At 38.7% G+C, this 13,653-nt stretch overlaps 2 protein-coding genes across 2 annotated transcripts; both read right to left on the bottom strand.

Moving 5' to 3' along the window:
* Nucleotides 1-7,566: 7,566 nt before the first annotated feature.
* On the bottom strand, nt 7,567-9,310 carry LOC149951776 (uncharacterized). The gene is made up of 4 exons (XM_090169666.1): nt 9,030-9,310; nt 8,585-8,975; nt 8,343-8,494; nt 7,567-8,258 (listed from the first exon to the last, which is right to left on the bottom strand). The coding sequence occupies exons 1-4, from the start codon at nt 9,308-9,310 to the stop codon at nt 7,595-7,597; spliced, it is 1,488 nt and encodes a 495-aa protein (XP_090025792.1). The 3' UTR covers nt 7,567-7,594.
* Nucleotides 9,311-11,022: 1,712 nt separating this feature from the next.
* On the bottom strand, nt 11,023-12,579 carry LOC149951777 (uncharacterized). The gene has a single exon (XM_090169667.1). It carries the CDS (start codon nt 12,577-12,579, stop codon nt 11,023-11,025), a length of 1,557 nt encoding a protein of 518 aa, XP_090025793.1.
* Between the last annotated feature and the right edge of the window lie 1,074 nt (nt 12,580-13,653).

The following is a 13,653-nucleotide window of genomic DNA, read 5'->3' on the forward strand; positions in this document are numbered from 1 at the left end:
GCTAAGAATTTATATAAATTTAAAACTTTACACACAAATCTTTTTGATTGATCATAACAAATTCGAACAATTAATCTTGCTTACCTTTATTAAATTAAATTGATATACTTTGTATTAGTAGAGGAATTTTTTTTAATAAGGAGTAATTCTCTTAACAAGTTAAGTATCTCTTTGAAAGTTAACGGGCGCAGATGTTTTTAAAAGAGATATTGTATCGATAAGGTAGGACTACCGACGTAGCGCAGATGTTTTTAAAAGAGATATTGTATCGATAAGGTAGGACTACCGACGTAGCGCAGATGTTTTATCTAAGTCTTCCACGTAAATAAACGATATTGTTTTTCTAATATTTTTTATAAAATTATTAACGTAATTTTATTATGGAATAAATTGACTTTTATAAAGTTATTAACGTAATTTTATTATGGAATAAATTGACTTTTATAAAGTTATTAACGTAATTTTATTATAGAATAAATTGACTTTTATAAAGTTATTAACGTAATTTTAATATAGAATAAATTGACTTTTATAAAGTTATTAACGTTATTTTATTATAGAATAAATTGACTTTTATAAAGTTATTAACGTTATTTTATTATAGAATAAATTGACTTTTATAAAGTTATTAACGTTATTTTATTATAGAATAAATTGACTTTTATAAAGTTATTAACGTTATTTTATTATAGAATAAATTGACTTTTATAAAGTTATTAACGTTATGGTAACTGGCGCATCTCGGTAATTTAAATGATATAATTTGTATTAGTAGAGGTATTCTTTTACGATAAGGAGTAATTATCTTAAGAATCTTTGGAAAGTAACTTAACGGTCGAATCTAGCCAATTTCAGCGAAATATTTATAGTAAAGATATTGTATCGATAAGGTAGGACTACCGACGTACCAAAGACGTTTTAGGTAAGTGTTACACGTAATTAAACCATATTGTTTTGCTAATAATATTGTTTATATGTTTCTTCATTCGGCCTTTTGTTTACTAGGAGCTACGTATAACCTGCTGAATTTTTCCTTTTAAAACAAATCTTCCACAAAAAAAATTTCGAGCTAAGGCACTAAAAACAAACAAATCTCAAGTTACAAATTGTTTTCAAACCACCGCCCAATTTATAAAACCGACCCACCCCCAATGCTAAATATGGCCGTGGCCGCGTCAGATTTTGCCCACCTGCCCAAGTAACCAGTCCGCCTCTGGTAAAATACGTAAACGAAAAATTTCATGACTCTGCATGGCTGGGTTTTTTATGATTAATATTTACGTTCGCCCTTTACCCTGTGGTCTTCAAAACCACTAATGATTATTTCAAATTTGTCTTCTTCCTTAATTTTGACGTCAAAATGTTTAAAACAATTTAACCTATGAAGAAAGAAATATACAAACTAACAGTGGTGACGTCACTTTCTGGACCTATGTTATTCCTAGTTATATCTGGTTGTAAGACCAAAACAAAATAGCAACCAGGTTTGGCAAAACATCTTTTAAACTTCCATTTTAGAGATAACGCCATTTTACCAATTTTCACTTTGAATGACCACTGTTACGCATGTTTGACATGGGCATCACAAAAGTCCAAATTTAAAAATTTTGTTGCCCATGAAATTAGAATATAAAATCCCATAAGGAATTTCCGGCTCGACCAAGGTCAAAATTTCGAAAGGTCATAAAACTTGACCTTTTGACTCTGCTAAAAAATCCGCCTGACTGATACATTCCTAGGGCATGGCCTAAAGCTTGCCATAACGTTTTCTCGGATTCCCGACTTACATTCCAAGACCTTCCCTTGTAAGACTTCTACAGATAATTTGGACCAGGATTTGCAACCACCAGTAAGTGGCAATTCAGTTGTAATAATCAGCTAGGCTAATACCCAAGGCACCACCTTAGGCCTAAGTCATCAAGCGACTTTTGAAGCCATTAATTAAGGTGGCCGGGTTACAATGCGTAGGAGGGTGGTGGCAAGCCCTGCATGCCACGAGATCGAGCCAACAGCACCCTACACTCACTAATACCGTTAACCTCGACAAGTTTTTATGGAAGGGAAAACCGAAGAACTCGGGGGAAAACCCCTTAAGCCAGTGGGGATAGAACTTGCAAACTCAACGCGGAAGGAGTTGTACCCAGTTTTCACCCAGTGCCACAAGTTGGGATCGAACCCGGCTCCTCTTGCTGCGAAGCGAAAGTGCTAACCACTCCGCCACCCCAGGTATGGTAGTAGCAGATGACCCTGCTACATAACCAAAAGCATTTGAACAAGAAAAACAAGTTTATTGAATCAACAAAGGACCCCCTTCTCGACTCCCCTCTTAACATTCACACACGTCAGACCCCCCTTGACGAATTTCAGACTACGGTCACTACGCCACTGATAGAAGGCCCTGCCTTTGTACGTGCTTTACTAAGATGACACGGGCAAAAGGTTCTTCCTTCATTTCCGGTTACCTCCAATCAAAAAAAGCTTTGGAAATGAAGGCCAATTAGATTCAAGCGGAATGAACGGATAACCTTTTGCCCGTACCCAGCCCATAACACTTTTCATCGACTCTTTCTATTCCTCTTGTAGTTTCTATGGTATTACAACAGGCTTGCCACACTACCTGTAAAAGTCAAGGAATTCGAAAGTGAACAATATGTGGCAACCCTGTACGCACTGAAACCAAAATCCAGGTCCCTTGAATTACGTGATTTTTGCTTTTAACAGTTATTTTAATTAGTGCCGAAAACTTTGGTCTAAATATTTGTGTAGATATCAACTTCTTATAAAGCTAGCCCCTTAAACTCATTAAAAAAAATTAAATGGATATTTCACAACACGCTGCTCAAAATGTTACTTGGATTTTGGTTTCAGATGAAGAAAGAGTCAGGAAATTTTAACAATTTAACAACATTTGGCTAAGATAAAATTCCGTGAACATAAAATTGTCTCCAGGTTAAAAAAATGCCTAATTTTGGTTTAAATAATCTAGGAATTCATATTTAAGTCTAGAAAACTCGCTATGGTTAATCATGGGCCAAATAACGATAAATCGAGGACATGACTCTATGCGAAAAACTCGTCCAATAGCGCTAACACCCGACCACTATTGCCCCCTATTGGGAAAAAAGCGCAATCGCGGACCTACGTCATTTTGGGGGCATATTTTTTAAGGGCAGTTTTCAAAAATAATACACGTGGTCGTCGTAGTAAATATCTTGGAATATTTATTCGCAGTTATCATATATAGTGTGGTTATAAATTTAAGTTCTTATTTTTATACGTACTAAGTTCATAATTAGTATAATATATATAATTATATAGTACTTTCCTAGAATAGTTAAAATTAATCTAAAACTGAGAGGCCAATATGGTAGGATTTTTGAATAACAACCGCCACTTATTTCCGAATTCCTATCTAGTCAACACAAGATGGCGTTCCGGAAACCGGAAATTTCTGCTCGATTATGCTCTCAATTTTGTTTTATTTGCTCCTTTTCCCCACCTACTAAAATGGCCGCCTGTTACTTTTGGTGGACGACCAATTTAGTACGTGTGAAGGTACCAGTCATATCCTGGATTTATCATTATTTGGCTCATAGGTTAATATTGCAGGTTTGATAAGCGCTACTCCAAAATTATAAATCAATAGTGTGCTAGACCAATTAAAATAGCAAAGAATCATAGGTTTATGAAAAATTTGCTGGAAATAATATGTGAAGAGGAGGGTAAAGAATCGGAAACCATGTGCAACCGGATTGCAATTAATCCCAGGACTATCAAACCAACAATTGCACCCACTGAATGTCCGGAAAAGGCCATTTTAATAGAACAGCATATTAGTAGGTTCAATACACAAGATGAAAAATAATATGATTAAAAACTAAATATATTGGCTTTCATGTTTAATTAGGAATTGAAATTAATGCAAATTCTTGAAACCCTTTGTAAATGCCATTCTCAGAGGGAAAGACATCTCTTATAGCCCATACCGTGCAAGACGGAATAATTACTCTATTTCCTTCTCCCAATGTTTGAGAGGTCCAATATATGAAGCTTCGGTAGGCTGCATAACGCAGTACTTTATTAGTAAAACCCTCCTCGACTTGGACCTGGTCTCTGCGAGCAAGAACCAGGATTTGAAGTGCATCTCTTTCCAGAAATAACCTTCTAAATCTACGATGTTCTGTAACACAGCCAGTGTTGTAATTGTCCGTGCAGCATACCCTTTCAAGCGGTGTATCCATGGGTCTACATCGCCTACATTTACACCAGGCTTCTGCAGCTCCAGGCGGTGGAAATAAATTTAATGTTGGTGAAGGGCTTTCAATCTCGGGTGAAATTTGCACTTTTTCTGATATAGGAAATACCAATTCTGGTAAATCGTCTTGACTAGAGAGTAGTGCCTTGGCAGAGTCTTTGTCGGTAAATCATTATTTTCTTCAAAACAGTTTCAACATCATTTTCGGACAAGAAATTTAATTGCTAAAACATAAATCATAAAGTTAAATAAATCGAATTGACAAGTGTTACACAAAAATTGTTTACCTGTTCTATAGTCAAATTGAGGCTCACGGTGTCAGCAATTATTGTATCAATCAATTTGAAACTGATACAGCTATACTTTCGGTGAAAACATCAGTTATCTGTTTCCTTTTTAACTCCGCCATTTTTTTCAAAAATGTCACACAGGTTTTGGCTTTTTGTTTGGCACCGATTGTCTTGCTTCGTTTAGCCACAAACATATTTACCTTTTCTCTTAGCTGGTATGAAGAAATAACTTGTTAGAAAATAATTATAAACTGGTCTACTATAAATTAAAATGATGGATAGCTAAACGCGTTTACCATTACCCATTTTCAAACGACTTCCAGTCTTTAAAGTAGCTGGCATACATATATCCTTATTGGTCATTGCACTAGAAGAAGTACCTAAACTAATGGTTCTAGCCTAAACCAAATAATAACTTTAGTATTCATTACAATTACATATTCTAAGTAAGACTTAATTGTACCTTCATTGTTTATTACATCGTCAACGCTACAAAATATATCATTCAGATTTTATGGCTCTATTATTTTTACATCTGTATTATAAATTAATAATTTTTTATGGATTGCATGTAAATATTTAAATTTTTATACAAAGACTTTTAATCTCACCTTTATTGCTTATCACGTCGTTGATTACTTTGTGCACACTACACATTAAACCACTAGTCGCTACTTGAGGCTCTCTAATATTTGCTCAACTATCACAGTTTATAACCACTAATTCTGAAAATTAACATTGTTATGTGTGATAAATACTTGGTTTGCCTAGAAAATTATCTGATTGCAACACGTTACGTTTTGGCGCCCACATTTACAATTTTGCGAACATGCTTTTTCGTTTCCTCTACTTGAGCATTTATAAAGACAATAAGATCTACATTTACATCCTTCTCTTTCCATGAGGCTTTTTTTAAGATAATATAACGACTAGAAGAGACAAGGTTTAATCTAGGGTACAACGCGAAATCCCGAAGAAAAATGAAAGACTCGCGTCGACAAGAAACTAAACAAGAGTGAATAGAGGAAATACTCTATCATACTACACATACCGTAAAAATCCCCGCGAACGATTTTTCTGGGGGGGGGGGGGGGGGGTATTATTGCTTGTTTTGAAAGGTAGATTCCTGAGGTAATATTCCCTTTAAAGAAAAACCAGAGATAATTTTTTGTGCTTTGCTCCAACCATACTCTAAATCTTACAATGCGGCTAAATCAACAGTTATTACTTTTTTGGCATTCTTCAAAGGGTTTTAAATTTTTTTGGTGCATCAATGGTTTGATGGGATATGTTGCAGAGCAAAAGTCGTTATCTGATACTCGCTGGCAAAGTCGAATTCATAGTATTCAAGTTTAAATAAATAACCTCGTTGAAAGTAATGAAGCACTACATGCTATTGTAGATACTAGCAATGACGTAGTAGCGGTTTCCGAAGTCAAAAGCATCGCAAATGAAATTTCTTCCTTCAAGTTTATATTGACTCTATTGATTAGGCACGACATTTTATTTGTAACCAACCATGTAAGCAAACTAATGCAAAATCCGTCAGCAGATATCGTCATTATCACAAAATTGATAGAAGCTATTAAACAATTTTTGAAAAACTTTCGAAGTGATGAGTCTTTTGAAAAAGTTATTCGTGAACCAGAGAAATTGCGGCAAAGTTTGGCACAGAACCAATTTTCCCACAAACAAGCGAAAAAACGACTTTTGATTGAAAACGAGGGAGCTGACACGCCATTAAGCGGAAAAGAGAAAAAGGATAAATTGCCGGCAATTTTGGGGGGTAAGTGCGTGCCAATAACGTTATGTTGTGACGAATAATGCGTTGCCTACAAATTTTCGGTGGTTTAATACTGAATATTCACAAAATTTTAACCACCAGTGAAGCCAAAGAAACGTCACGCGGGTCGCGAAAAGTGTTAAGTCGTATTGTTAGTAACTATCTATTTGGAACTTACTTTCTTCCACTTGGGCTAAATGGTAAGGCGTATGTATGGTTAAAACAAGATCCTTGGCCTGAATTACTGCAAGACGAACATTAGCAACGAGGAGGCGCATGGGGTAATTGAACGACGGAGCCCCATCACATTGCAGCTGAGAAAAACTCACCTTGATGCGACGTTTCTTATGAGATGGATTGGTCCAAGGGTCACTGTTGCGTGGTCCACGCCTTAATCCGCCTTTTATCTCTGGGGACACATTAAAGACTTGGTTCGCGACATCGATGACCTACGACAACGAATAATCGATCAGTAACACGCCTGGAATCTTCGAATGGGTTCAAGAACCATTTGTAGGTGGTCTTTTTGAGCAATTTTTGTAATTAAATTAAATTTGTACGTGTTTCATGACATGGAAAGAATAAAATATCCCAATAAAATTAGAAAATATCATTGAAACAACGATTACTTTTTGAATTACCTTCGTTTTACGTAAAACGTAATTTATGCACTTATCCTACTTATTCTAATTAAATATCGCACTTTTGATACTAGTGATCAGTTTCTTATCTGTTTCGATAAAAAAATGCTTCTAAAAAGGAAAAAATTGACTCCATGGAATAATAGAAACTGCACAATTGCCAATTACTCGGAAGCAATGCATTTTGGAACCCACGCTCATGAGATATTTTAGACTCAACATGACCCAATGAAAACTTTTTGACATACTTATCCGTAACACCCTGTATATATATGGGCACTAAGGACCCTCAAAATAGGGCATTCTATTTCTTTACTTTCTTCGCGCATTCGGTGAATTTTCCGACTTCCTGATTAAGGATTCGATTATAACTTTACTACAAAATGAAGAAAGGTGGTATGCAAAAAACTTCACCATGGACAAGAGTGCAAATTATATAATTATTACGTTACTTACGTTAGTACATAATTAAAACTTTGGTTTGTTGCAAGCCACTTAAATGTAGGTTGATCCCACAGTGTCATACATAAATGACCACTAGGGCACGGAAGCCGCTAAAGTGGCGCCATCTCTAGACTCCTTGATGAACACAGAATTGAAATTAAAAATGGTTTCTTTAGTTTCGTCAAAAAAATTTACAAGTTTTCTTCTTCGGGGGGAGCTCGGTTTTGATCATGGTGTCAGGGTTCGTTGGGACACTCTCATTTTGGTCCCTAACTGGGCTAAATTCCAACTCTTCTCTCCTGACGACTGATGAAATCGGAAATTGGTCGATGAAGTCATAAAAAGGATCGAGTTTGACGTTGCTGACATCGATGTTGAGGCAATCGAAGTCGATGGTTGTGGCGTCTGTGTCAGGTTCGCCAACTTCCATTTTCACGGCCTGGACGATGTGGCGCTTGTCAGTGAGAGATTCAATTTGTTCCTTCGTCAAACGACGCAGTTGCACCAAACAATACCTACGTCCCGTTTTACGACCAGAGGACTCAAATAGACGTGGTGGTGATTGGAGCACTTGTTCTTGGTGGTGACTGTTCGAAGCGCCAATTTGGCTTCCGCGTGGACCATGAACTCGAAGGTGACCTTCGAGGGTTTTATTGGTAGCGAAGTTCCGGTTGCAACTGGAGCATTTGTGGGCCTTTTCCCCTTCAGGGTGACGTGCTCTTTCGTGGCTAAGAACGTGGTTTTTATATTTAGAACGATATTGGCACTTTGTACATCCAAAGGGCTTATCGTCCGAGTGTCTTTTCTTGTGGCTGATCAAAGCACTCGAACTCGCAGATGCGTAGCTACACTGGTCGCACTGAAAGGATTTATCAGCCGAGTGAGTAAGACTGTGGCGAATCAAATTACTCTTATGTAAAGATGAGTACCTACACTGGTCGCACTGAAATGGTTTTTCGCCGACGTGAGTTCTTCTATGGATAATCAAATTACTCTTGTGTACAGATGCATACCTACACTGGTCACACTGAAATGGTTTTTCGACGCAGTGAGATCTTCTATGGATAATAAAATTACTCTCCTAGATAGAGGCGTAGCTACATTGGTCGCACTGAAAGGGTTTCTCACCCGAGTGAGTTCTTCTGTGGCGAATCAAATTACCCTTATGTGCAGATGCGTACCTACACTGGTCGCACTGAAATGGTTTTTCGCCAGAGTGGTCTCTTCTATGGATAATAAAATTCTCTGTCGTTGCAGATGTGTAGGTACATTGGTCACACAGAAAGGGTTTCTCACCCGAGTGAGTTCTTCTGTGGCGAGTCAAACAAATATCATTTGTGGACGCGTAGCTACACTGGTCACACTGAAATGGTTTTTCGCCGGAGTGAGATCTTCTATGGATAATCAAATTACACTTCTGGATAGAGGCGTAGCTACACTGGTCGCACTGAAAGGGTTTCTCACCCAAGTGAGTCTTTCTGTGGCGAATCAAACAAATATTACTTGTAGACGCGTAGCTACACTGGTCACACTGAAATGGTTTTTTGCCGGAGTGAGATCTTCTATGGATAATCAAATTACTCTTCTGGATAGAGGCGTTGCTACACTAGTCGCACTGAAATGGTTTTTCGCCGGAGTGTGTTCTTCTATGGATAATCAAATGACCGTTATGTACAGACGCGTACTTACACTGGTCGCACTGAATAGGTTTTTCGCCGGAGTGGGCTTTTTTATGTTCAATCAAATTCCCCTTCGTTGCAGCTGTGTAGGTACACTGGTCACACAGAAAGGGTCTTTCTCCCGAGTTAGTTCTTCTGTGGCAAATGATTCTGCTCTTGCGGCTCGTTGCGTAAGCGCACTCTGTGCACTGGAATTTCTTGTTTTCTCGGCCACTCATTTTTCCAGAATCACGCTCTACAAGTTTGGTTCAAAGTTCCTTTTGGAATTATGAATTTGTTTCGCAAATACGATCAGAAAGTCTTGTATTGTTCATTATCGGCAAAAGCGTTTCCAGAAATACCTAAAATACAGTTCGCATCGCCCCCTTCGCCGCCAGCCGGAGGGGGGACGGGTGTGTTCGTGGTTGCTGGGCTCGGACTTTGGGTTCGCGCGATGGTTCGCTCCATACCTGTCATTTGATAACCTTATCGGGGATGGTAATTGCAGTGAATGAGAAAGTCTCTCTAGACCTCAGCTGTGCGAGGATGGGTTCTCGGGCAGGCCCATGGTGTCGCCTTTTGTTGGGCCGTGATGGGGGCGTTTGTTTGCCATATGTGAGCCGGTTTTTATAGCTGTCTCACTGGCCGAACGTTTGTTTCGCAAAGCGCATTTTTGTCCGGACCTGGTTGAGTGTTGTGGGCCGCCGTAGTGCCTAGCGGAACGGCGGGGTACAAATACATAACTTCATGTGTACGTTTTTCATTGGCTAGACGCTTTAGCGCCTGCTGCCGTCGGAAGGGGAAAATTCGGAAACTGTCTCCCCCCCCCCCGCCCGTAAAACGTTCAGCGTAAAGGCTCGTGACGCTCGTCCAATGAAATTCGTACACAACCCTTCGTTAGCGTGTTAAAAGCCTAGCTGCGTTCTCCTTGTGTTTGTTGCTCCTAGTTGTAATTTAATATCGCTCTATTGATACTAGTGATCAGATTATTTTCGGTTTCGATAAAAACAAATGCTTCGTAAAAGGGAAAAATCGGGCCCAATGAATAATAGAAACAGCAAATTTGGCCGTTTCGGAGGCCGAATTTTGATTTCGATATTTTGGACTCAAGATGACCCACTTAGTTTTTGACATTCTTATATGTAACACCCTGTCTATATTTGGGCACTAGGGACCCTCAAAATTGGGCATTCAATATCTCTGGAAGTTAAATTCCCAATCTTCACTTTCTTCGCGCATTCGGTGTATTGTTAATAAACTTGGCTAAACTAAAAACGGAGATACCAAAGCTAGAAAAAATTAACGGAACTTGTGCCAATAGAGTGCGAAATAAATAGATTTTCCCTGCTACCTCGATGTGGAACTAATATTTCGGTTGGTCCGACTTTCTGATTAAGGATTCGATTACAACTTTATTACAAAATGAATGGCGGTATTGCGAAAACATCATTATGGACAAGAGTGCAAAGGATATACTTATTACGTTACTTACGCTAGCACATAATTAAAACTTCGGTTTGTAGCAAGCCACTTAAATGTAAGTAGATCCCACAGTGTCATGGATAAATGACCACTAGGGCACGGAAGTCGCTAAAGTGGCGCCATCTCTAGACTCCTTGCTGAACTTAATTAAGGGTTAAGCTTACCACAATTAAGCTAAGTCTCCACCAACCCGTCTATTACTCAGTGCATCTTTCCGGCCTCTAGAAACAGTCGTCTGCTAAATAGAGGCTTAGCAAATAATCGCGCTTTGAAAATAAATACTTTTAAAATAATACGATAATAAATCGACAGGTAGAAAACATTTATTTAGACTTAATTAAAACTTAAACTGAACTTGAAAAAACCAAAACAATCTTCTTTAATTTCAGAACAGTACCAGAAAGAGTTCATAAATGGAAATATGTCTATGAAACCGTCCACCAAATATATTTAATTTCGTCAAAAATATTCACAGATTTTCTACTTCGGGGGGGAACTCGGTTTTGATCGGGATGTCTGGTTTCGTTAGAACACCCTCGTTTTGGTCCCTAACTGGGCGAAATTCCCAATCTTCTCTTCTGACGACTGACGGAACCGGAAATTGGTCGATGAAGTCATAAAAAGGATCAAGTTTGACGTTTCTGACATCGATGTTAAGGCATTCGTGGTGGATGGTTGTGGCGTGGACGACGTGGGGCTTTTCAGTGATAGATTCCATCTGTTCCTCCGTCAAACGACGCAGGTGCACCAAACAATACCTTCCTCCCGTTTTACGACCAGAGGAATCAAATAGACGTGGTAGTGATTGGAGCACTTGTTCTTGGTGGTGACTGTTGGAAGCGCCAATTTGGTTTCCAGGTGCACCATGAATTCGAAGGTGACATTCGAGGGTTTTCATGGTAGCGAAGTTCCGTTCGCAACTGGGGCATTTGTGGGCCTTTCCCCCTTCAGGGTGTCGTGCTCTTTCGTGGCTACGAACATGTTTTTTATATTGAGACCGATAATGGCACTTTGTACATCCAAAGGGCTTATCGTCCGAGTGTCTTTTTTTGTGGTTGATCAAAGCACTAGAACTCGCAGATGCGTAGCTACACTGGTCGCACTGAAAGGGTTTCTCACCCGAGTGAGTTCTTCTGTGGTTCGTCAAATGCGCCTTCGTCGCAGTGGTGTAGGTACATTGGTCACACAGAAAGGGTTTCTCACCCGAGTGAGTTCTTCTATGTATAATCAAATTACCCTTACGTACAGACGCGTACTTACACTGGTCGCACTGAAATGGTTTTTCGCCCGAGTGAGTTCTTCTGTGGTTAATTAAATTACCCTTATATACAGACGCGTACTTACACTGGTCGCACTGAAATGGTTTCTCACCCGAGTGAGTTCTTCTGTGGAGAATCAAAGCATACTTATGTACAGACGTGTACTTACACTGGTCGCACTGAAAGGGTTTCTCACCCGAGTGAGTTCTTCTGTGGAAATTCAAACCAGTAGTACTTGCAGACGCGTAGCTACACTGGTCACACTGAAATGGTTTTTCGCCGGAGTGAGTTCTTCTATGGCTAATCAAATGACTCTTCCGGACAGATGCGTAGGCACACTGGTCACACAGAAAGGGTTTCTCACCCGAATGAGTTCTTCTGTGGCGAATCAAATCTCTTTTACTTGCAAATGCGTAGCTACACTGGTCGCACTGAAATGGTTTTTCGCCGGAGTGGGCTCTTTTATGCATAATCAAATGATGCTTATGTGCAGACGCGTACTTACACTGGTCGCACTGAAATGGTTTTTCGCCGGAGTGAGTCCTTCTATGGACCATCAAATGACCCTTATTTGCAGACGCGTACTTACACTGGTCGCACTGAAATGGTTTTTCGTCGGAGTGGGCTTTTTTATGTACAATCAAATTCCCCTTCGTTGCAGCTGTGTAGGTACACTGGTCACACAGAAAGGGTCTTTCTCCCGAGTGAGTTCTTCTGTGGCGAATGATTCTGCTCTTGTAGAATTTCTTTTTTACGCGGCCACTCATTTTCAATTATGAATTTGTTTCACAAATGAGATCAGAAAGTCTTGTTTTGTTCGTTATCGGCAAAAGCGCTTCCAGACATACCTAAAATACAGCGAAATTTAAGCAAAAGTAATAATAAAATATTTCGTTAAAACAGATTCGGTGGCCAACCCTCGTAAGAGTAAGTTTTGAATAATGAGCTTAAGCAGAGCGCTCTAGAAGTTTGAACGACAGAGGAGAGTCACGTGATCATTCTCCACGGTTTTATTTACGCGATTATACTTCGGAGTTGCAACCTTTTATAACTTGTAGACTACGCTATATTTCTGCCGAGCTCATGTGAGACGTGCAATATCTTTAGCGTTAAAAAAATTACTTAATAATACAATTTCCCTACCCAAGAAATCGATAAATAATTATAGTAGATGGTTTCTTTTCTAGCAACGTTCATACTGGTTGAAATTGAAATGCTACTAAGTCTTTTAAATTCTATGAATAAATACATTTATTTATATTAACTCATATGTTAATGCATGTCTGACCTACCTTTAAAAAAATTGAACTTGATATGTAACATATTTCGCCACTAGGGGGGGCAACATATCTAATCGCGCCAAAAAATATGCCGTGTGAGGTATCAAACGAAACTTTACCATATAATGGTCTTTACGCATTAGAAGTATAATGCAAGGGGGTAAAATTAAATTATTACATTTAGAAGAGAATAAAAAATCGTTTAAATTTTAAAATAGAGCTTTAAAGAGAAAATTTTATATTTCTTGTAATATATGAATATATATTGAATGAATTGTTTTACATATCCAAATCACTGTCTTCAGTGCCAGTTGAATCGCCTTCTACATTATCATTTTCAACAAAAGCATTATCAGATTTTTCTATATCTGCTCCACACAAACATTTCAGTGCAACGCAAGAGTGGTACTTGTGACGTGCATTTGCAAGGAGACCTACAATGTCCACGCTGGCAATTGCATTTGACGAAATCCAGGACTTCTTCAGGAGCGCATGGTAAATCACAAAGCACTGGCTCATGGGCTCCGTTTTATTAATACCACCCATATTCTAAGGCTGAAG

This window comes from Leiobunum rupestre, chromosome 3, assembly GCF_980474605.1.
Source record: "Leiobunum rupestre chromosome 3, qqLeiRupe1.1.hap1, whole genome shotgun sequence".
Lineage (NCBI taxonomy): Eukaryota > Metazoa > Arthropoda > Arachnida > Opiliones > Sclerosomatidae > Leiobunum > Leiobunum rupestre.